Source organism: Hyperolius riggenbachi, chromosome 1 (genome assembly GCF_040937935.1).
Source record: "Hyperolius riggenbachi isolate aHypRig1 chromosome 1, aHypRig1.pri, whole genome shotgun sequence".
Taxonomy (NCBI): Eukaryota; Metazoa; Chordata; class Amphibia; order Anura; family Hyperoliidae; genus Hyperolius; species Hyperolius riggenbachi.
In genome coordinates this window covers 671,548,668-671,572,252 of record NC_090646.1, presented here as the reverse complement: position 1 = coordinate 671,572,252, position 23,585 = coordinate 671,548,668, and the positions used below count along the sequence as shown (strand labels likewise).

The 23,585-nt window shown below is 50.5% G+C and overlaps 1 protein-coding gene across 4 annotated transcripts in view; it reads left to right on the top strand.

Annotated features, from left to right (window-relative positions):
* The window catches only part of DNAI1 (dynein axonemal intermediate chain 1), a 269,556-nt gene that overhangs the window by 103,827 nt on the left and 142,144 nt on the right, over positions 1–23,585 (top strand). For all 4 annotated transcript variants that reach the window (XM_068253053.1, XM_068253042.1, XM_068253033.1 and 1 more), the window contains exons 10-13: positions 7,162–7,293; positions 7,712–7,796; positions 11,362–11,479; positions 12,046–12,089. In XM_068253053.1, the coding sequence (XP_068109154.1) occupies positions 7,162–7,293; positions 7,712–7,796; positions 11,362–11,479; positions 12,046–12,089 (379 nt within the window). The remainder of the gene's footprint in view (positions 1–7,161; positions 7,294–7,711; positions 7,797–11,361; positions 11,480–12,045; positions 12,090–23,585) is intronic.

Here is a 23,585-nt window from a genome sequence, read left to right as displayed (position 1 = left end):
GTGGAGATATATGATGGTGGCATTGTTCTCTCTCTCTTGCAGTGGGAGATATATGATGGTGGCATTGCTCTCTCTCTTGCAGTGGGAGATATATGATGGTGGCATTCCTCTGTCTCTTGCAGTGGAGATATATGATGGTGGCATTGTTCTCTCTCTCTTGCAGTGGGAGATATATGATGATGGCGTTGTTCTCTCTCTCTTGCAGTGGGAGATATATGATGGTGGCATTTCTCTCTCTCTCTCTTGCAGTGGGAGATATATGATGGTGGCATTGCTCTATCTCTTGCAGTGGGAGATATATGATGGTGGCATTGCTCTCTCTCTTGCAGTGGGAGATATATGATGGTGGCATTGGTCTGTCTCTTGCAGTGGGAGATATATGATGGTGGCATTGCTCTGTCTCTTGCAGTGGGAGATATATGATGGTGGCATTGCTCTCTCTCTTGCAGTGGGAGATATATGATGGTGGCATTCCTCTGTCTCTTGCAGTGGGAGATATATGATGGTGGCATTGCTCTCTCTCTTGCAGTGGGAGATATATGATGGTGGCATTGTTCTCTCTCTCTTGCAGTGGGAGATATATGATGGTGGCATTGTTCTCACTCTCTTGCAGTGGAGATATATGATGGTGGCATTGTTCTCTCTCTCTTGCAGTGGGAGATATATGATGGTGGCATTGTTCTCTCTCTCTTGCAGTGGGAGATGTATGATGGTTGCATTGCTCTCTCTCTCTTGCAGTGGGAGATATATGATGGTGGCATTCCTCTGTCTCTTGCAGTGGGAGATATATGATGGTGGCATTGCTCTCTCTCTCTCTCTCTTGCAGTGGGAGATATATGATGGTGGCATTCCTCTGTCTCTTGCAGTGGGAGATATATGATGGTGGCATTGCTCTCTCTCTTGCAGTGGGAGATAAATGATGGTGGCATTCCTCTGTCTCTTGCAGTGGGAGATATATGATGGTGGCATTGCTCTCTCTCTTGCAGTGGGAGATATATGATGGTGGCATTGCTCTCTCTTTTGCAGTGGGAGATATATGATGATGGCGTTGTTCTCTCTCTCTTGCAGTGGGAGATATATGATGGTGGCATTTCTCTCTCTCTCTCTTGCAGTGGGAGATATATGATGGTGGCATTGCTCTCTCTCTTGCAGTGGGAGATATATGATGGTGGCATTGCTCTCTCTCTTGCAGTGGGAGATATATGATGGTGGCATTGGTCTGTCTCTTGCAGTGGGAGATATATGATGGTGGCATTGCTCTGTCTCTTGCAGTGGGAGATATATGATGGTGGCATTGTTCTCTCTCTCTTGCAGTGGGAGATATATGATGGTGGCATTGCTCTCTTTCTTGCAGTGGAGATATATGATGGTGGCATTGGTCTGTCTCTTGCAGTGGGAGATATATGATGGTGGCATTGCTCTCTCTCTCTCTCTTGCAGTGGGAGATATATGATGGTGGCATTGCTCTCTCTCTTGCAGTGGGAGATATATGATGGTGGCATTGCTCTCTCTCTTGCAGTGGGAGATATATGATGGTGGCATTGTTCTCTCTCTCTTGCAGTGGGAGATATATGATGGTGGCATTGCTCTCTCTCTTGCAGTGGGAGATATATTATGGTGGCATTGCTCTGTCTCTTGCAGTGGGAGATATATGATGGTGGCATTGCTCTGTCTCTTGCAGTGGGAGATATATGATGGTGGCATTGCTCTCTCTCTTGCAGTGGGAGATATATGATGGTGGCATTGTTCTCACTCTCTTGCAGTGGAGATATATGATGGTGGCATTGTTCTCTCTCTCTTGCAGTGGGAGATATATGATGGTGGCATTGCTCTCTCTCTCTTGCAGTGGGAGATATATGATGGTGGCATTGCTCTCTCTCTTGCAGTGGGAGATATATGATGGTGGCATTGGTCTGTCTCTTGCAGTGGAAGATATATGATGGTGGCATTGCTCTGTCTCTTGCAGTGGGAGATATATGATGATGGCGTTGTTCTCTCTCTCTTGCAGTGGGAGATATATGATGGTGGCATTGCTCTCTCTCTCTCTTGCAGTGGGAGATATATGATGGTGGCATTGCTCTCTCTCTTGCAGTGGGAGATATATGATGGTGGCATTGGTCTGTCTCTTGCAGTGGGAGATATATGATGGTGGCATTGCTCTGTCTCTTGCAGTGGGAGATATATGATGGTGGCATTGCTCTGTCTCTTGCAGTGGGAGATATATGATGGTGGCATTGCTCTGTCTCTTGCAGTGGGAGATATATGATGGTGGCATTGCTCTGTCTCTTGCAGTGGGAGATATATGATGGTGGCATTTGTCTGTCTCTTGCAGTGGGAGATATATGATGGTGGCATTGCTCTCTCTCTTGCAGTGGGAGATATATGATGGTGGCATTGCTCTGTCTCTTGCAGTGGGAGATATATGATGGTGGCATTGCTCTCTCTCTTGCAGTGGGAGATATATGATGGTGGCATTGCTCTGTCTCTTGCAGTGGGAGATATATGATGGTGGCATTGCTCTGTCTCTTGCAGTGGGAGATATATGATGGTGGCATTGCTCTCTCTCTTGCAGTGGGAGATATATGATGGTGGCATTGCTCTCTCTCTTGCAGTGGGAGATTTATGATGGTGGCATTGCTCTCTCTCTCTTGCAGTGGGAGATATATGATGGTGGCATTGCTCTCTCTCTTGCAGTGGGAGATATATGATGGTGGCATTGGTCTGTCTCTTGCAGTGGGAGATATATGATGGTGGCATTGCTCTCTCTCTTGCAGTGGGAGATATATGATGGTGGCATTGCTCTCTCTCTCTTGCAGTGGGAGATATATGATGGTGGCATTGCTCTCTCTCTTGCAGTGGGAGATATATGATGGTGGCATTGCTCTCTCTCTCTCTCTCTTGCAGTGGGAGATATATGATGGTGGCATTGCTCTGTCTCTTGCAGTGGAGATATATGATGGTGGCATTGCTCTCTCTCTCTTGCAGTGGGAGATATATGATGGTGGCATTGCTCTCTCTCTCTCTCTCTTGCAGTGGGAGATATATGATGGTGGCATTGCTCTCTCTCTTGCAGTGGAGATATATGATGGTGGCATTGCTCTCTCTCTCTTGCAGTGGGAGATATATGATGGTGGCATTCCTCTGTCTCTTGCAGTGGGAGATATATGATGGTGGCATTGCTCTCTCTCTTGCAGTGGGAGATATATGATGGTGGCATTCCTCTGTCTCTTGCAGTGGGAGATATATGATGGTGGCATTGCTCTCTCTCTTGCAGTGGGAGATATATGATGGTGGCATTGTTCTCTCTCTCTTGCAGTGGGAGATAAATGATGGTGGCATTGCTCTCTCTCTCTCTTGCAGTGGGAGATATATGATGGTGGCATTGCTCTCTCTCTCTTGCAGTGGGAGATATATGATGGTGGCATTGCTCTCTCTCTTGCAGTGGGAGATATATGATAGTGGCATTGCTCTGTCTCTTGCAGTGGAGATATATGATGGTGGCATTGATCTCTCTCTCTTGCAGTGGGAGATATATGATGGTGGCATTGCTCTGTCTCTTGCAGTGGGAGATATATGATGGTGGCATTGTTCTCTCTCTCTTGCAGTGGGAGATATATGATGGTGGCATTGCTCTCTCTCTCTTGCAGTGGAGATATATGATGGTGGCATTGGTCTGTCTCTTGCAGTGGGAGATATATGATGGTGGCATTGCTCTGTCTCTTGCAGTGGGAGATATATGATGGTGGCATTGCTCTCTCTCTTGCAGTGGGAGATATATGATGGTGGCATTGTTCTCTCTCTCTTGCAGTGGGAGATATATGATGGCGGCATTGCTCTCTCTCTTGCAGTGGGAGATATATGATGGTGGCATTGTTCTCTCTCTTTTGCAGTGGGAGATATATGATGGTGGCATTGCTCTCTCTCTCTTGCAGTAGGAGATATATGATGGTGGCATTGCTCTCTCTCTTGCAGTGGGAGATATATGATGGTGGCATTGCTCTCTCTCTTGCAGTGGGAGATATATGATGGTGGCATTGCTCTCTCTCTTGCAGTGGGAGATATATGATGGTGGCATTGCTCTGTCTCTTGCAGTGGGAGATATATGATGGTGGCATTGCTCTCTCTCTTGCAGTGGGAGATATATGATGGTGGCATTGCTCTCTCTCTCTTGCAGTGGGAGATATATGATGGTGGCATTGGTCTGTCTCTTGCAGTGGGAGATATATGATGGTGGCATTGCTCTGTCTCTTGCAGTGGGAGATATATGATGGTGGCATTGCTCTCTCTCTTGCAGTGGGAGATATATGATGGTGGCATTGTTCTCTCTCTCTTGCAGTGGGAGATATATGATGGCGGCATTGCTCTCTCTCTTGCAGTGGGAGATATATGATGGTGGCATTGTTCTCTCTCTCTTGCAGTGGGAGATATATGATGGTGGCATTGCTCTCTCTCTTGCAGTGGGAGATATATGATGGTGGCATTGCTCTCTCTCTTGCAGTGGGAGATATATGATGGTGGCATTGCTCTCTCTCTTGCAGTGGGAGATATATGATGGTGGCATTGCTCTCTCTCTTGCAGTGGGAAATATATGATGGTGGCATTGCTCTTTCTCTTGCAGTGGGAGATATATGATGATGGCATTGCTCTCTCTCTCTTGCAGTGGGAGATATATGATGGTGGCATTGTTCTCTCTCTCTTGCAGTGGAGATATATGATGGTGGCATTGCTCTCTCTCTCTTGCAGTGGGAGATATATGATGGTGGCATTGTTCTCTCTCTCTTGCAGTGGGAGATATATGATGGTGGCATTGCTTTCTCTCTTGCAGTGGGAGATATATGATGGTGGCATTGCTCTCTCTCTTGCAGTGGGAGATATATGATGGTGGCATTGTTCTGTCTCTTGCAGTGGGAGATATATGATGATGGCATTGCTCTCTCTCTCTTGCAGTGGGAGATATATGATGGTGGCATTGCTCTCTCTCTTGCAGTGGGAGATATATGATGGTGGCATTGCTCTCTCTCTTGCAGTGGGAGATATATGATGGTGGCATTGCTCTGTCTCTTGCAGTGGGAGATATGATGGTGGCATTGCTCTGTCTCTTGCAGTGGAGATATATGATGGTGGCATTGTTCTCACTCTCTTGCAGTGGGAGACATATGATGGTGGCATTGTTCTCTCTCTCTTGCAGTGGGAGATATATGATGGTGGCATTGCTCTCTCTCTCTCTCTTGCAGTGGGAGATATATGATGGTGGCATTGCTCTCTCTCTTGCAGTGGGAGATATATGATGGTGGCATTGCTCTCTCTCTTGCAGTGGGAGATATATGATGGTGGCATTGCTCTCTCTCTTGCAGTGGGAGATATATGATGGTGGCATTGCTCTCTCTCTTGCAGTGGGAGATATATGATGGTGGCATTGTTCTCACTCTCTTGCAGTGGAGATATATGATGGTGGCATTGCTCTCTCTCTCTTGCAGTGGGAGATATATGATGGTGGCATTGTTCTCTCTCTCTTGCAGTGGGAGATATATGATGGTGGCATTGTTCTCTCTCTCTTGCAGTGGGAGATATATGATGGTGGCATTGCTCTCTGTCTCTTGCAGTGGGAGATATATGATGGTGGCATTGTTCTCTCTCTTGCAGTGGGAGATATATGATGGTGGCATTGTTCTCTGTCTCTTGCAGTGGGAGATATATGATGGTGGCATTGCTCTCTCTCTCTTGCAGTGGGAGATATATGATGGTGGCATTGTTCTCTCTCTCTTGCAGTGGGAGATATATGATGGTGGCATTGCTCTCTCTCTTGCAGTGGAGATATATGATGGTGGCATTGCTCTCTCTCTTGCAGTGGGAGATATATGATGGTGGCATTGCTCTCTGTCTCTTGCAGTGGGAGATATATGATGGTGGCATTGTTCTCTCTCTCTTGCAGTGGGAGATATATGATGGTGGCATTGTTCTCTCTCTCTTGCAGTGGGAGATATATGATGGTGGCATTGCTCTCTCTCTCTCTTGCAGTGGGAGATATATGATGGTGGCATTGCTCTCTCTCTTGCAGTGGGAGATATATGATGGTGGCATTGCTCTCTCTCTCTCTTGCAGTGGGAGATATATGATGGTGGCATTGCTCTCTCTCTTGCAGTGGGAGATATATGATGGTGGCATTGCTCTCTCTCTTGCAGTGGGAGATATATGATGGTGGCATTGGTCTGTCTCTTGCAGTGGGAGATATATGATGGTGGCATTGCTCTGTCTCTTGCAGTGGAAATATATGATGGTGGCATTGCTCTCTCTCTTGCAGTGGGAGATATATGATGGTGGCATTGCTCTCTCTCTCTTGCAGTGGGAGATATATGATGGTGGCATTGGTCTGTCTCTTGCAGTGGGAGATATATGATGGTGGCATTGCTCTGTCTCTTGCAGTGGAAATATATGATGGTGGCATTGCTCTCTCTCTTGCAGTGGGAGATATATGATGGTGGCATTGCTCTCTCTCTCTTGCAGTGGAGATATATGATGGTGGCATTGCTCTCTCTCTTGCAGTGGGAGATATATGATGGTGGCATTGCTCTCTCTCTCTTGCAGTGGGAGATATATGATGGTGGCATTGTTCTCTCTCTCTTGCAGTGGGAGATATATGATGGTGGCATTGTTCTCTCTCTCTTGCAGTGGGAGATATATGATGGTGGCATTGGTCTGTCTCTTGCAGTGGGAGATATAGGATGGTGGCATTGCTCTCTCTCTCTCTTGCAGTGGAGATATATGATGGTGGCATTGTTCTCTCTCTCTTGCAGTGGGAGATATATGATGGTGGCATTGGTCTGTCTCTTGCAGTGGGAGATATAGGATGGTGGCATTGCTCTCTCTCTCTTGCAGTGGAGATATATGATGGTGGCATTGTTCTCTCTTTCTTGCAGTGGGAGATATATGATGGTGGCATTGCTCTCTCTCTTGCAGTGGGAGATATATGATGGTGGCATTGCTCTCTCTCTTGCAGTGGGAGATATATGATGGTGGCATTGCTCTCTCTCTCTTGCAGTGGGAGATATATGATGGTGGCATTGCTCTCTCTCTTGCAGTGGGAGATATATGATGGTGGCATTGCTCTCTCTCTCTTGCAGTGGGAGATATATGATGATGGCATTGCTCTCTCTCTTGCAGTGGGAGATTTATGATGCCTACGTGGAGGAGCTGCAGAAGCAGGAGAAGCTGAAGGAGAAGCACAAGGCTCCAGTGACCAAGAAAGATGAAGAGCTCCAGACCAGGAGGAAGCTGCCCACCACCGAATCCCAGGTAAGTACTGAGCATGGAAGATTACCCCTCACCCCACACAGAGATCTCCCAGCTACTGGGGTACGGGGTCTTTGCACAAGCATCACTGGTAGTTCAGCAGATGACCCCTCCCCCCCCACAGACAGTGTACGTCTCTCTCACACACACAGATCTCCCAGCTACCGGGGTACGCGGTCTGTGCACAAGCATTACTGCTAGCTCAGCAGATGACCCCCTCAGAGACACACACACACCCACGCCCAGTATGAGGACTAGAACACGTTAAATACTATGAACCGGTTGTGTAGATAAACTCTCATAGTACATTGAGGTGGTAAAATTGGTCAGTAATTGGCCAATCAAAACTGCAGGTGTGTACCAGGCTTAGGATCATTGGGTTGCATCAGTTTGCTGAGCCGTCTCTCTTGTTTTGGCGCAGAGTGATGACATCGGCAAGGTGGTGAAGTCCAGTAAGATCATGGAGCGGATGGTGAATCAGAACATGTTTGATGACATCACTCAAGGTACGGTATGAGCATGTGGTGAATTCTGTCATACTTACCTGTCTCCAGGTTGCTGCTGCTGGTGGGAATAGGCCAGGCCAGGCCAGGAGATCTGAGCTACACCCATCCAGCCATACCAGAGATCATAGCAAAAGTGTTACCTGTCTCCAGGCTGCTGCTGCTGGTGGGAATAGGCCAGGGCGGGGTGGGGGATCTGAGCTACACACATCCAGCCATACCAGAGATCATAGCAAAAGTGTTACCTGTCTCCAGGCTGCTGCTGCTGGTGGGAATAGGGCGGGGCGGGGGATCTGAGCTACACACATCTAGCCATACCAGAGATCACAGCAAAAGTGTTACCTGTCTCCATGCTGCTGCTGCTGGTGGGAATAGGCCAGGCCGGGAGATCTGAGCTACACACATCCAGCCATACCAGAGATCACAGCAAAAGTGTTTTACTGAAATAATTGGACTCTTGCACAATATTCTAATTTATCAAGTTTCACCTATAGAGGTGGCCACACACCATAGAATTAAGATACAGTTTTACACCAATTCGATAAATACAGTTGTTTGTCTCTAAAAATCGAAAGCTTTCATTTGTTTTCAATCAAGAAATCTCAACGAATTTCCTGTTTTTTTTTTTTGTTTTTTTTATTTTGTTCTTTGTTTTTTTTTTTCAATTTTTAGAGATTTGACATGTTGGAAAATTCAAACCAATTGTATGGTGTGTGATGGATTGTGAAATTGTATTCACCAAGAAAAAAATTGTATGTAATTATTCCAGTACATACCAAACTTACTTTATTTACTTTTTACACTTGATTTTTCTAACCAAACAATGTTTTCGGAGTTTACCATCTTTTATCCTGAAATTGCCTAAATCTCGAAAATACATGTGTGGTACCTCGAAGATTCTGATCGAAACTTCCGATCAACCAGAAAATTGGATCGGAATGCTCAAATCGAATCAAAATAAAAATTGTATGGTGTGTGGCCACCTTAAAGGGACTCCGAGCACCTCTCATAAGTATGCCTAGAGACTCCGACCAGTACTGCAGAGTACTTAAGGATGAATACCTTTCTGTAGCTTGTGCTCTCCTCTTTCACTTGATGCCAGAATCACCATTCTACACCAAATAGCTTTCGTTTGATGTCAATTTAAAAATCGCGGCTGCCATCTTGGCTTTGTTATAACTTCCGGGTCACCCATGTCTTCTCTGTTAGAGAAGTGCATCCCTGAAGGAAGCAGGAAGAGGAAGTGACACGCATGGCCATTGCAAGAGGCTCCTCCAGATGGGTCATAGCACGACTTTGTTGGAAGTCGTCTGGCTTAAAGGCATGCCCATGAGAGGTGCTCAGAGTCCCTTTAAGTGTACATCTCTACTGTAGGGCAGAATTGTTTTACTTACACACAAGGGCTTCCCTAGCACGTCCAACCAAGAGCAGGGCTACAAATACCCCCTCAAGCTTACATACAGTGTTCCCCTCAACTCCAAATACAGGGGTGATCTGTCACAGATTCTATGGTTCTGCCCAAGACTGTCTACCTACCGGGCAGAGTTCACAAATGGATTGCTGAGTTTTCTGCAATTCCATTGCCCTTCAAACCAGAACCCATGTGCTACATTTCAACAACATTGCATTAAAAGCCTACAAAAAATACATAGAAGTCCATTTAATAAATGCGGCAAGGGCTGTAATACCGGCCCTGAGGGAGTCTATGTCACTCCCTACAACTGGTGGAAGAGAGGGAATAATATTACTCACATAGAGGAGACCACATTGGCAGCACATGACAGAGCTGAACAGTTTATTATGACCAGGGAGGTTTGCGAAGACTTTAAAGAGGAACTCCAGTGAAAATAATGTAATAAAAAAGTGCTTCATTTTTACAATAATTATGTATAAATGATTTAGTCAGTGTTTGCCCATTGTAAAATCTTTCCTCTCCCTGATTTACATTCTGACATTTATCACATGGTGACATTTTTACTGCTGGCAGGTGGTGTCAGTGGAAGGAGATGCTGCTTGCTTTTTTGGCAGTTGGAAACAGCTGTAAACAGGTATTTGCCACAATGCAATGAGGTTCACAGACAGGAAACTGTCATGCCCATGGTCCTGACATCACACTGTGGGAGGGGTTTCACCACAATATCAGTCATACAACGCCCCCTGATGGTTTGTATGTGAAAAGGAAAAGATTTCTCATGTAAAAGGGGGTATCAGCTACTGATTGGGATGAAGTTCTATTCTTGGTCGGAGATTCTCTTCAAGGATTCAGACGATTACAAACAAAGTATGAATTTATGAGAAGTCGGATATTGTAGTCTCATAGCCAAGCGTAGTAAAAACGGCACAGGAGATCTGTGTGCAGCTGGCGCCACTGTAGGCCGTAATAGGAATTACAGCTATAGCTGGGCTCATTGAATGATTTGTGTGCAGCTGGCGCCACTGTAGGCCGTAATAGGAATTACAGCTATAGCTGAGCTCATTGAATGATTTCGCCGTGAGAAGACAGACCCCAAATTACTATAAAAACACTGTAATTTGGCCACCAGCAATAGCTGGAAGCTGAATTATATGTTACCCCCGTTATCAATGGCGGCCTGGAAGGGGAATAGTAATTAACGCCGACTTGTGCAGCAGCAGGATCAGCCATTTACCAGCTTTACTCTTACTTATTTGTTATATAGGTGGATATATTTTTTTTTTTTTTTTTTGCTCTAACATACCTTAATTCTTCTGTACTGCACATGTTTTTTGCACTACCTCGTTTAATGTCTTTGTCTGCTCGTCATTGCATGCTTTGATGTACTATGCTCTATGCTGATGTGTACCACAAACAATTCCGAGTGTGGCAACTGCTGCACTTGGCGAAATAAAATCTGATTCTGATTCTGATACAGCCTTATCAACTCCCCTCCCCTCCCTCTCCTTGTTTTGCCCTTCCGCCCTCAACTTTTTTCCAGAGTAAAATGAGCCATAAATTACTTTTCTCCTGTGTTGCTGTCACTTACAGTAGGTAGTAGAATTCTGACAGCAGTGACAAGTTTTGGACTAGTCCGTCTCTTCATGATGGATTCTCAGGGATTTATTTATTTTCAAAAGCATTTAGTGAATGGCAGGTGCTCTGCCCAACTGCCAAAAAACTGTGTAGCAGGCAGGGAAGCTGGCCAGCATCAATGTTTAAATCCTTTTAAGGGAATATCTTTATAAAGAATAAAAGCCTTGCTAAGAATCCCCTATGAGGAGATGGACTAGTCCAAAACCTGTCGCTTATGTCAGATTTCTGCTACCTACTGTAAGTGACAGCAACATAGGCGAAAAGTAATTTATGGCTCATTTTACTCTGGGAAAAATGTACTTCTTATTTATATATGCTTGCACATATTCTAATTTTACAATTTTTTGCCCCTTTAATTATTACAATGGACACCCAGGAAAGCACAGTTTCTTTGGGCATTATCTTTTCTTTGGTTCCCCTCACTTGCTGGGATTTGTAGTTCTTCCTCTGCAGCTTGCACAGCTTGTGTATGTTGTCAGGAATTTGTCACTAATCATATCACGCTTCGTATCTACTCAGACTTCAAGTACTTTGAAGATGTGGCGGATGAGTTCCGGGAACAGGAGGGAACGCTGCTGCCGCTGTGGAAGTTCCAGTACGACAAAGCCAAACGCCTGGCTGTGACTGCCCTCTGCTGGTGAGTCCTACAACTGCAACCAATGTCCTGCTCTAAGGGCTGTCTCACACGGACAGTTGTTCGTCTGTAGCGATGGCCTCTGCACTTGTTGTTTAAAGGACCACTACCGCAAAAAAAGTAAACCGTTAAAATCTGACAGAGCCACAGGTTTTGGGCCAATCCATCTCCTCATGGGGGATTCTCAGGGCCAGAGCCCACTAAAGCAGTTGTGTCCGCTTCTGTCCGCTTTTCTGCATCTGTAACATTGATGTGTAACTGAAAAGTGGACACAACAGCGTCAGTGGGCTCAGGCCCTCAGGTTTTCTTTGTCTACAACAGCATTTCCTGAACAGCAGTTTAACTGCCAAAATAGTGAGATACCAGCCAGACTCCCTACTCACTTGCACACTATTTTGTCAGTTAGACTTTGCAACTGCTGTTTAGGAAATGCTGTTACCGTTGCAGGTGTGTGATTCAGACACTACTAATACGGTAATTATGACTGTTCGTTCCCCTGAAACCATTTGTCCTACTTCCTCCTTGTCATTTTACTGCACTGATTATTGATGTTATCTCTCCTCTTACAGGAACCCCAAATACAAGGACCTATTTGCCGTTGGCCACGGATCCTGTAAGTTCCTCCTGCGATAATATGCTAGATTTGAGTGTACGGACTGCACAATGTCACATTTGGATGAGTACCTTGTTAAAGCTCATGGGAACTGTATATAAAAAAAATAAAATAAAGAAAACAGCCAGATACCTGTGGAGAGGGAAGGCTCTGGTTCCTATAGAGCTTCCCGCTCTCCTCCCGCTGCTCTTGTTTAAGTGGCGGCTCCCCCCTTTGAACCCCCCTCCATGTGGGACTTTGGAAGTGCTCCCGAGTTCACCCGAGGACAGGCGTCTCCATACTGCACCTAAGTGAGCAGTCGAGATAGAGCGCTCGCGCAGGCACAGTGTGGAACGGCCTGTGTTTGGAAGAACTCCGAGGGGATCCTGAAGACTTCCGAAGTCTCCTTCAGTGGCAGAAAGCAGTATTTGACCGATTGGTGCAGAACCAGGGGAGCCAGCGCTGCACCGAGGGGACCGGGAGAGTAGCGGGGAGGCTGTATAGGACCCAGAGCCCTCCCTCTTTTTGTTTTTTGTCTTTTCAGCTCCAAATCACTTTAGGGGCCCTTTTCCACCAGCGCTTTTGCGCTGGCTGAATCGCAAAGACGCAAACCGCTAGCGATTTTACAATCGCTATGGTTTGCTTTTTAACATAGGAATCGCGGTAGGTCATTTCCTCTACCGCGATTCGTTTTTTACGGGAACGCGAACGCGCGGCGGAGCGATATTTGCCGCGATTTTGCAGTGCATAGCATAGCAAAATCGCGGCCGCAAACGTCGGGGAATCGCCGGTAATTGCGATTCAGCAATAGCTAGCGTTCAGCGTGAACGCTAGCGACTGCTAGTGGAAAAGGGCCCTAAACACTTAAAGCGGGATTGTCACCATAAAAATCAAATTTCAACAGCAACTGAGCTGAGTGTATTAAGAGATAAAAATGTTAATCCTGCATTCAAAATTTTAAAAACTTTTTCTGCTGTTATGATTTGGAGTTATCAGATACCTTAGGCGCACTGGCCCTTTAATAGCCATTGCCATTCAGTTGCATGCTGGTGGTTCTTTTTATTTATAATATATTCCTCCTCTTCCATTTATTTCCCTGCCTAGCTGCCTATCTGAAACATGATCCTCTGCTCACTTGTGTTGAAAAGCAAGGCTGAGGTGACTCAGCAATTGGAGGAGAAAAAAAAAAGTTAAGGGAAGAAATTACATCAGGATTTAGCCTCAAACTGTGGGCAAAAGACACCCCTCCCCTCCCTCCCTCCCTCCCCCTCAGGAAGAGAATTCTCTTCATTTACTATATAACATTCACTGAAATCAAAACGTGGAAAGTACAGTACATGTGTTATGCAAGTAGATCAAGTATTTATCTACTTATATATGTGTTTTTTCCCCCTGCCATAGTATGGCTGATCCTACTGCTTTAAAGGGGAACTGAAGAGAGAGGTATATGGAGGCTGTCATGTTTATTTCCTTTTAGACAATACCAGTTGCCTGGCAGCCCTGCTGATCCTCTGCCTCTAATACTATTAGCCATAGCCCCTGAACAAGCATGCAGCAGATCAGGTGTTTCAGTGGTTCAGACTTATAAGTCTGATCTGACAAGACTAGCTGCATGCTTGTTTCTTAATCATATACTACTGCAGAGAAATAGACCAGCAGGGCTGCCCCCCCCCCCCCCCCCCCCCCATCCCGGAGTGAGCAGACTATTTTTTACAGTTCAGTGCTCTGCAGCTTTACTAGCTCGCTGCAGAGCCGAACCATCTAGCACACAAATGACTTCCTCCCCTTTTCGCTCACCAACAAAGCTTTCTGTTGGTGTGCTTTGATCGCTGCTGCACGCTTTTTTTTTTTTTATTATTATTAATTTGTTTGTTTTAAATAAGATTGTATGTATATTTTCCCCTAATCCCTCTTTCCCTCACCCCGACAGTAAATCAGGGCGATCCTCTCTCATAGGCATCAGCCTATGAGAGGGGATCGTGTTTGGAGTCTATTCAGAGGACAGCCAAGTGACATGGCGGTCCCCAGTACAGCGCTGCGGGCCAACAGGGAGGAGATGCTATGGGAGGAGGTGCAGCACATACCCGGCATCCTGGGGATCAGATGCTGCGGGCCAGCAGGGAGGAGATGCTATGGGAGGAGGTGCAGCACATACCCGGCATCCTGGGGATCAGATGCTGCGGGCCAGCAGGGAGGAGATGCTATGGGAGGAGGTGCAGCACATACCCGGCATCCTGGGGATCAGATGCTGGGGGCCAGCAGGGAGGAGATGCTATGGGAGGAGGTGCAGCACATACCCGGCTGCCTGAGGATCAGATGCTGCGGGCCAGCAGGGAGGAGATGCTATGGCAGGAGGTGCAGCACATACCCGGCATCCTGGGGATCAGATGCTGCGGGCCAGCAGGGAGGAGATGCTATGGGAGGAGGTGCAGCACATACCCGGCATCCTGGGGAGCAGATGCTGCGGGCCAGCAGGGAGGAGATGCTATGGGAGGAGGTGCAGCACATACCCGGCATCCTGGGGATCAGATGCTGCAGGCCAACAGGGAGGAGATGCTATGGGAGGAGGTGCAGCCCATACCCGGCTGCCTGGGGATCAGATGCTGCGGGCCAGCAGGGAGGAGATACTATGGGAGGAGGTGCAGCACATACCCGGCATCCTGGGGATCAGATGCTGCAGGCCAGCAGGGAGGAGATGCTATGGGAGGAGGTGCAGCACATACCCGGCATCCTGGGGATCAGATGCTGCGGGCCAGCAGGGAGGAGATGCTATGGGAGGAGGTGCAGCACATACCCGGCATCATGGGGATCAGATGCTGCAGGCCAGCAGGGAGGAGATACTATGGGAGGAAGTGCAGCACATAACCGGCATCCTGGGGATCAGATGCTGCGGGCCAGCAGGGAGGAGATGCTATGGGAGGAGGTGCAGCACATACCCGGCATCCTGGGGATCAGATGCTGCGGGCCAGCAGGGAGGAGATGCTATGGGAGGAGGTGCAGCACATATCCGGCATCCTGGGGATCAGATGCTGCAGACCAGCAGGGAGAAGATGCTATGAGAGGAGGTGCAGTACATACCCGGCATCCTGGGGATCAGATGCTGCACACCAGCAGGGAGGAGATGCTATGGGAGGAGGTGCAGCACATACTCGGCATCCTGGGGATCAGATGCTGCGAGCCAGCAGGGAGGAGATGCTATGGGAGAAGGTGCAGCACATACCCGGCATCCTGGGGATCAGATGCTGCACACCAGCAGGCAGGAGGTGCTATGGGAGGAGGTGCAGCACCTACCAGGCATCCTGGGGATCAGATGCTGCAGCCCAACAGGGAGGAGATGCTAGAGGAGGAGGTGCAGCCCATACCCGGCTGCCTGGGGATCAGATGCTGCGGGAGGAGATGCTATGGGAGGAGGTGCAGCACATACCCGGCATCCTGGGGATCAGATGCTGCGGGCCAGCAGGGAGGAGGTGCTATGGGAGGAGATGCAGCACATACCCGGCATCCTGGGGATCAGATGCTGCGGCCAGCGGGCAGGAGGTGCAGCACACACCCGGCATCCTGGGAATCAGATTGTAACGATTGTGGAATCGTCTCCGTGGTCAGCGCACCAGACGTGCGCTGACACGGCGGATTTCCTCCACAAGCGTATAATTGAGGACACCCAGGCTAGGTGCTATGCACCCGCAGAGGGCAATTCCCACCGGCAGAAGGCGCTGTGGAGTGCAGGCGAACACAGCCGCTGCACAGCCACAGATGCCAAATGGGAATTATACAGATCCAGGACAAGGTACAATCAGGCAGGGCTGGATAGCCCACAGGGAACAGAGCAAAGGGACAGAACCAATGTGTGCCCACCAAACTAGTCGCCACCCAGCAACGGCGAACACAGAACGGCGGAAACGAAGTAGGAAACGCAATCGCAAGAATGGCGATTGCCAATAGCGACACAAGACTGAGCAGGACAGAGCACTAGGGTAGCAAAGGCACAGCAAATCATACAAAGAAAAAGACAAGAAAAATAACAAACGCTAGCTGAACGCGAACACCGCACTCATTCGCAACAGTGCACGCGTTCGCTTAACGTTACCTCACCGAGCCTACAGCAAGCGTTCGTATCAGACAAGACAGACAAACGTGAAACAGGAACTAGGCAGAAAGGATCCACCGCTCTTCCGTCAGAGCAAGTGTGATCCAAGCAGAAACACAGATCAGAAAGATCCACAGCCGCTACCGCTAGCGGTTAGTGCGATCCAGGAAGACAGATCAGAAGGATCCACAGCACTAGCGCTAGGCGAGTGCGATCCAGGCAGACAGAGTAGCAGAACAGAAGGATCCACAGCACTAGCGAAAGTGACCAGCGCGATCCAAGTACAGAGTAGCAGAACAGAAGGATCCACAGCACTAGCGAAAGTGACTAGCGCGATCCAGGTACAGAGTAGCAGAACAGAAGGATCCACAGCACTAGCGAAAGTGACTAGCGCGATCCAGGTACAGAGTAGCAGAACAGAAGGATCCACAGCACTAGCGGAAAGTGGCTAGCGTGATCCAAGGAGACAGATCAGAAGAGATAGCTGGTAGCAACCGCTGCACCAGCTATACTCCAAGAACAGAGATCAGAACCATTTCCTGTCGACCACCGCTGGGACAGGACAATCGCAACAGAACAAACAAACAGATAAGCAATCCTAACTGCACTAAGGAAACCTGCCTAGTGCAGTTTTCCAGGAATTACTCTAAGATAACTTCAACAAGAAGTAGCATGGCTGACACTCTCTAGGAGTGTTTACTACACACCCTGAAGGAATGACCAGCCAAGGACTGTGGGTAATCCCAACCTTTATACTGCCAGCCATCACAGGAGGCAGGTAGGGGATTTGCATAACGAATGTATGCAAATTCCTCAGCAGCAAGCTGCAATACTGACAAAAAGTCTCTCTTAAAGAGACCTGCAGAATGCAGACCTGAACAGTGGTCAAAAAGCTGCCTGTCTGCACAGGCAGCTGAGCAGATTCTCACACAGATGCTGCGGTTCAGCAGGGAGGAGATGGTATGGGAAGAGGTGCAGCACATACCCGGCATCCTGGGGATCAGATGCTGCGGGCCAGCAGGGAGGAGATGCTATGGGAGGAGATGCAGCACATACCCGGCATCCTGGGGATCAGATGCTGCGGGTCAGCAGGAAGGAGATGCTATGGGTGGAGGTGCAGCACATACCCGGCATCCTGGGGATCAGATGTTGCGGGCCAGCAGGGAGGAGATGCTATGGGAGGAGGTGCAGCACATACCCGGCATCCTGGGGATCAGATGTTGCGGGCCAGCAGGGAGGAGATGCTATGGGAGGGGGTGCAGCACATACCCGGCATCCTGGGGATCAGATGCTGCGGGCCAGCAGGGAGGAGATTCTATGGGAGGAGGTGCAGTACATACCCGGCATCCTGGGGATCAGAGGCTGCAGACCAGCAGGGAGAAGATGCTATGAGAGGAGGTGCAGTACATACCCGGCATCCTGGGGATCAGATGCTGCACACCAGCAGGCAGGAGATACTATGGGAGAAGGTGCAGCACATACCCGGCATCCTGGGGATCAGATGCTGCACACCAGCAGGGAAGAGGTGCTATGGGAGGAGGTGCAGCACCTACCAGGCATCCTGGGGATCAGATGCTGCAGGCCAACAGGGAGGAGATGCTAGGGGAGGAGGTGCAGCCCATACCCGGCTGCCTGGGGATCAGATGCTGCGGGCCAGCAGGGAGAAGATGCTATGAGAGGAGGTGCAGCACATACCTGGCATCCTGGGGATCAGATGCTGCAGGCCAGCAGGGAGGGGATGCTATGGGAGGAGGTGCAGCACATACCCGGTATCCTGGGGATCAGATGCTGCGGGAGGAGATGCTATGGGAGGAGGTGCAGCACATACCCGGCATCCTGGGGATCAGATGCTGCGGGCCAGCAGGGAGGAGGTGCTATGGGAGGAGATGCAGCACATACCCGGCATCCTGGGGATCAGATGCTGCGGGCCAACAGGGAGGAGATACTATAGGGAGGTGCAGCCCATACCCGGCATCCTGGGGATTAGATGCTGCGGCCAGCGGGGAGGAGGTGCAGCACTCACCCGGCATCCTGGGAATCAGATTGTAACGATTGTGGAATCGTCTCCGTGGTCAGCGCACCAGACGTGCGCTGACACGGCGGATTTCCTCCACAAGCGTATAATTGAGGACACCCAGGCTAGGTGCTATGCACCCGCAGAGGGCAATTCCCACCGGCAGAAGGCGCTGTGGAGTGCAGGCGAACACAGCCGCTGCACAGCCACAGATGCCAAATGGGAATTATACAGATCCAGGACAAGGTACAATCAGGCAGGGCTGGATAGCCCACAGGGAACAGAGCAAAGGGACAGAACCAATGTGTGCCCACCAAACTAGTCGCCACCCAGCAACGGCGAACACAGAACGGCGGAAACGAAGTAGGAAACGCAAGCGCAAGAATGGCGATTGCCAATAGCGACACAAGACTGAGCAGGACAGAGCACAAGGGTAGCATAGGCACAGCAAATCATACAAAGAGAAAGATAAGGAAAATAACAAACGCTAGCTGAACGCGAACACCGCACTCATTCGCAACAGTGCACGCGTTCGCTTAACGGTTACCTCACCGAGCCTACAGCAAGCGTTCGTATCAGACAAGACAGACAAACGTGAAACAGGAACTAGGCAGAAAGGATCCACCGCTCTTCCGTCAGAGTAAGTGTGATCCAAGCAGAAACACAGATCAGAAAGATCCACAGCCGCTACCGGTTAGTGCGATCCAGGAAGACAGATCAGAAGGATCCACAGCACTAGTGCTAGGCGAGTGCGATCCAGGCAGACAGAGTAGCAGAACAGAAGGATCCACAGCACTAGCGAAAGTGACTAGCGCGATCCAAGTACAGAGTAGCAGAACAGAAGGATCCACAGCACTAGCGAAAGTGACTAGCGCGATCCAGGTACAGAGTAGCAGAACAGAAGGATCCACAGCACTAGCGAAAGTGACTAGCGCGATCCAGGTACAGAGTAGCAGAACAGAAGGATCCACAGCACTAGCGGAAAGTGGCTAGCGTGATCCAAGGAGACAGATCAGAAGAGATAGCTGGTAGCAACTGCTGCACCAGCTATACTCCAAGAACAGAGATCAGAACCATTTCCTGTCGCCCACCGCTGGGACAGGACAATCGCAACAGAACAAACAAACAGATAAGCAATCCTAACTGCACTAAGGAAACCTGCCTAGTGCAGTTTTCCAGGAATTACTCTAAGATAACTTCAACAAGAAGTAGCATGGCTGACACTCTCTAGGAGTGTTTACTACACACCCTGAAGGAATGACCAGCCAAGGACTGTGGGTAATCCCAACCTTTATACTGCCTGTCATCACAGGAGGCAGGTAGGGGATTTGCATAACGAACGTATGCAAATTCCTCAGCAGCAAGCTGCAATACTGACAAAAAGTCTCTCTTAAAGAGACCTGCAGAATGCAGACCTGAACAGTGGTCAAAAAGCTGCCTGTCTGCACAGGCAGCTGAGCAGATTCTCACACAGATGCTGCGGTTCAGCAGGGAGGAGATGCTATGGGAGGAGGTGCAGCACATACCCGGCATCCTGGGGATCAGATGCTGCAGGCCAGCGGGGAGGAGATGCTATGGGAGGAGATGCAGCACATACCCGGCATCCTAGGGATCAGATGCTGCGGGTCAGCAGGGAGGAGATACTATGGGAGGAGGTGCAGCACATACCTGGCATCCTGGGGATCAGATGCGGCAGGCCAGCAGGGAGGAGATGCTATGGGAGGAGGTGCAGCACATACCCGGCATCCTGGGGATCAGATGCTGCGTTCCAGCAGGGAGGAGATGCTATGGGAGGGGGTGCAGCACATACCTGGCATCCTGGGGATCAGATGCTGCGGGCCAGCAGGGAGGAGATGCTATGGGAGGAGGTGCAGCACATACCCGGCATCCTGGGGATCAGATGCTGTGGGCCAGCAAGGAAGAGATGCTATGGGAGGAGGTGCAGCACATACCCGGCATCCTGGGGATCAGATGCTACGGGCCAGCAGGGAGGAGATGCTATGGGAGGAGGTGCAGCACATACCCGGCATCCTGGGGATCAGATGCTGCAGGCCAGCAGGGAGGAGATGCTATGGGAGGAGGTGCAGCACATACCCGGCATCCTGGGGATCGGATGCTGTGGGCCAGCAGGGAGGAGATGCTGGGAGGAGGTGCAGCACATACCTGGCACCCTGGGGATCAGATGCTGTGGGCCAGCAGGGAGGAGATGCTATGAGAGGAGGTGCAGCACATACCTGGCATCCTGGGGATCAGATGCTGCAGGCCAGCAGGGAGGAGATGCTATGGGAGGAGGTGCAGCACATACCCGGCATCCTGGGGATCAGATTCTGCAGGCCAGCAGGGAGGAGATGCTATGGGAGGAGGTGCAGCACATACCCGGCATCCTGGGGATCAGATGCTGCGGGCCAGCAGGAAGGAGATGCTATGGGAGGAGGTGCAGCACATACCCGGCATCCTGGGGATCAGATGCAGCGGGCCAGCAGGGAGGAGATGCTATGGGAGGAGGTGCAGCACATACCCAGCATCCTGGGGATCAGATGCTGCGGCCAGCGGGGAGGAGGTGCAGCACGCACCCGGCATCCTGGGGATCAGATGCTGCAGGCCAGCAGGGAGGAGATGCTATGGGAGGAGGTGCATCGCATACCCGGCATCCTGGGGATCAGATGCTGCGGGCCAGCAGGGAGGAGATGCTATGGGAGGAGGTGCAGCACATACCCGGCATCCTGGGGATCAGATGCTGCAGGCCAACAGGGAGGAGATGCTAGGGGAGGAGGTGCAGCTCATACCCGGCATCCTGGGGGTCAGATGCTGAGGGCCAGCAGGGAGGAGATGGTATGGGAGGAGGTGCAGCACATACCCGGCATCCTGGGGATCAGATGCTGCGGGCCAGCAGGGAGGAGATGCTGTGGGAGGAGCATACCCCCCAACCGTCCCGTTTTCGTCGGGATTCTCCCGATTTGGGGGGGCCCTCCCGCTATCCCGGGCCCCCCCTCTCGAATCCCGACGGCTGGCAGAGAATAGAGGCGGAAAAACTGATCGAGGCTCTAGCCGCGGTACTGAGGGATGCGGGAGCCCGGCTTCAATACTTCCTCCCTCCCTCTCTCTCTCTGAATGCCCCCTAATGTATGTCCGTGTGCCCCCCTCTCCTCCCCTCCCTATAGGCAGAGTGAGCGCAGCGGAGCGGGCAGTCGGGTCCTCTTACCGCTGGCTGATGGACGCGTACTGTCTCTGGCATCCGACCTCCATGTGCTTCCTGTGACGTCATAGTAAACAGGAAGCACATGGAGGTCGGATGCCAGAGACAGTACGCGTCCATCAGCCAGCGGTAAGAGGACCCGACTGCCCGCTCCGCTGCGCTCACTCTGCCTATAGGAAGGGGAGGAGAGGGGGGCACACGGACATACATTTGGGGGCATTCACAGAGGGAGGGAGGGAGGAAGTAATGAAGCCGGGCTCCCGCATCCCTCATTACCGCGGCTGGAGCCTCGATCAGTTTTTCCGCCTCCATTCTCTGCCCAGGCGCCCCCCCCCCCCACCTAAAAGTGGCACCCTCCTCCCCACCCACGGTGACGGGCATTCTCCCCCCCTCCACTGACAACCCCCCTAATTAATCACATAAGGGGACACTGGGGGCACATTAGGAGGGAGGGAGGGAGAAGCTTAATAGCGTCCATGCGGCATCCATGCCGCATACGCATCCCCGGGCTGGTGCCTCGATCGGGTTTTCTTTTCCCCCCCTCGGCCACCCTCCTCCCCCTCCCACTGGCACCCTCCCTTTCGGGAGTAATTAATTACATTTTTTTAATAAACAATAAATTAAAAATATATATAAATAAATTAGTGGGCGTGGCTAGGGGGTTGGGGGCGTGGCCAGGGGCGTGGCCTAAGTGTCCCGCTTTCGACACTTACAATGTTGGGAGGTATGGAGGAGGTGCAGCACATACCCGGCATCCTGGGGATCAGATGCTGTGGGCCAGCAGGGAGGAGATGCTAAGAGAGGAGGTGCAGCACATAACTGGCATCCTGGGGATCAGATGCTGCAGGCCAGCAGGGAGGAGATGCTATGGGAGGAGGTGCAGCACATAACTGGCATCCTGGGGATCAGATGCTGCAGGCCAGCAGGGAGGAGATGCTATGGGAGGAGGTGCAGCACATACCCGGCATCCTGGGGATCAGATGCTGCTGGCCAGCAGGGAGGAGATGCTATGGGAGAAGGTGCAGCACATACCCGGCATCCTGGGGATCAGATGCTGCGGGCCAGCAGGGAGGAGATGCTATGGGAGGAGGTGCAGCACATACCTGGCATCCTGGGGAGCAGATGCTGTGGGCCAGCAGGGAGGAGATGCTATGAGAGGAGGTGCAGCACATACCCAGCATCCTGGGGTTCAGATGCTGCAGGCCAGCAGGGAGGAGATGCTATGGGAGGAGGTGCAGCACATACCCGGCATCCTGGGGATCAGATGCTGCGGGCCAGCAGGGAGGAGATGCTATGGGAGGAGGTGCAGCACATACCCGGCATCCTGGGGATCAGACGCTGCGGGCCAGCAGGGAGGAGATGCTATGGGAGGAGGTGCAGCATGTACCCGGCATCCTGGGGATCAGATGCTGCGGGCCAGCAGGAAGGAGATGCTATGGGAGGAGGTGCAGCACATACCCGGCATCCTGGGGATCAGATGCTGCGGGCCAGCAGGAAGGAGATGCTATGGGAGGAGGTGCAGCACATACCCGGCATCATGGGGATCAGATGCTGCGGGAGAGCAGGGAGGAGATGCTATGGGAGGAGGTGCAGCACATACCCGGCATCCTGGGGATCAGATGCTGCGGGCCAGCAGGGAGGAGATGCTATGGGAGGAGGTGCAGCACATACCCGGCATCCTGGGGATCAGATGCTGTGGGCCAGCAGGGAGGAGATGCTATGGGAGGAGGTGCAGCACATACCCGGCATCCTGGGGGTCAGAGGCTGCGGGCCAGCAGGGAGGAGATGCTATGGGAGGAGGTGCAGCACTGCTCAGCCTGCTTGTTAACAGCCCTGATAAAATCCCTGACTGAGCATTCAGGCTGGCTTTGCTCAGGAATCATTATAGCTCAGTCTGTCTTCTCTGATGTCTTTTCAAGCCCAAGCCTGCCCCCTTCTGGCTCTGCTATAATGACTCAGCTATAATGATTCCTGAGCAAAGCCAGACTGAATGCTCAGTGGGGGATTTTATCAGGGCTGGTAACAAACAAGCAAGCTGAGCAGTGATGGATGAAACAGAGAGCAGGGTAAGTGTTTTCTCTAATGTTCCCACTGATATATATGGTAAATACATGAGGGTGCTTTGTCTCTGGTTCACTTTAACGGACAGGAGGGGTTAATGACTGCAATACTGTATGCAGTGCAGTCATTAACCCCTCCTGAGCCCCAAGTGCAGCCATT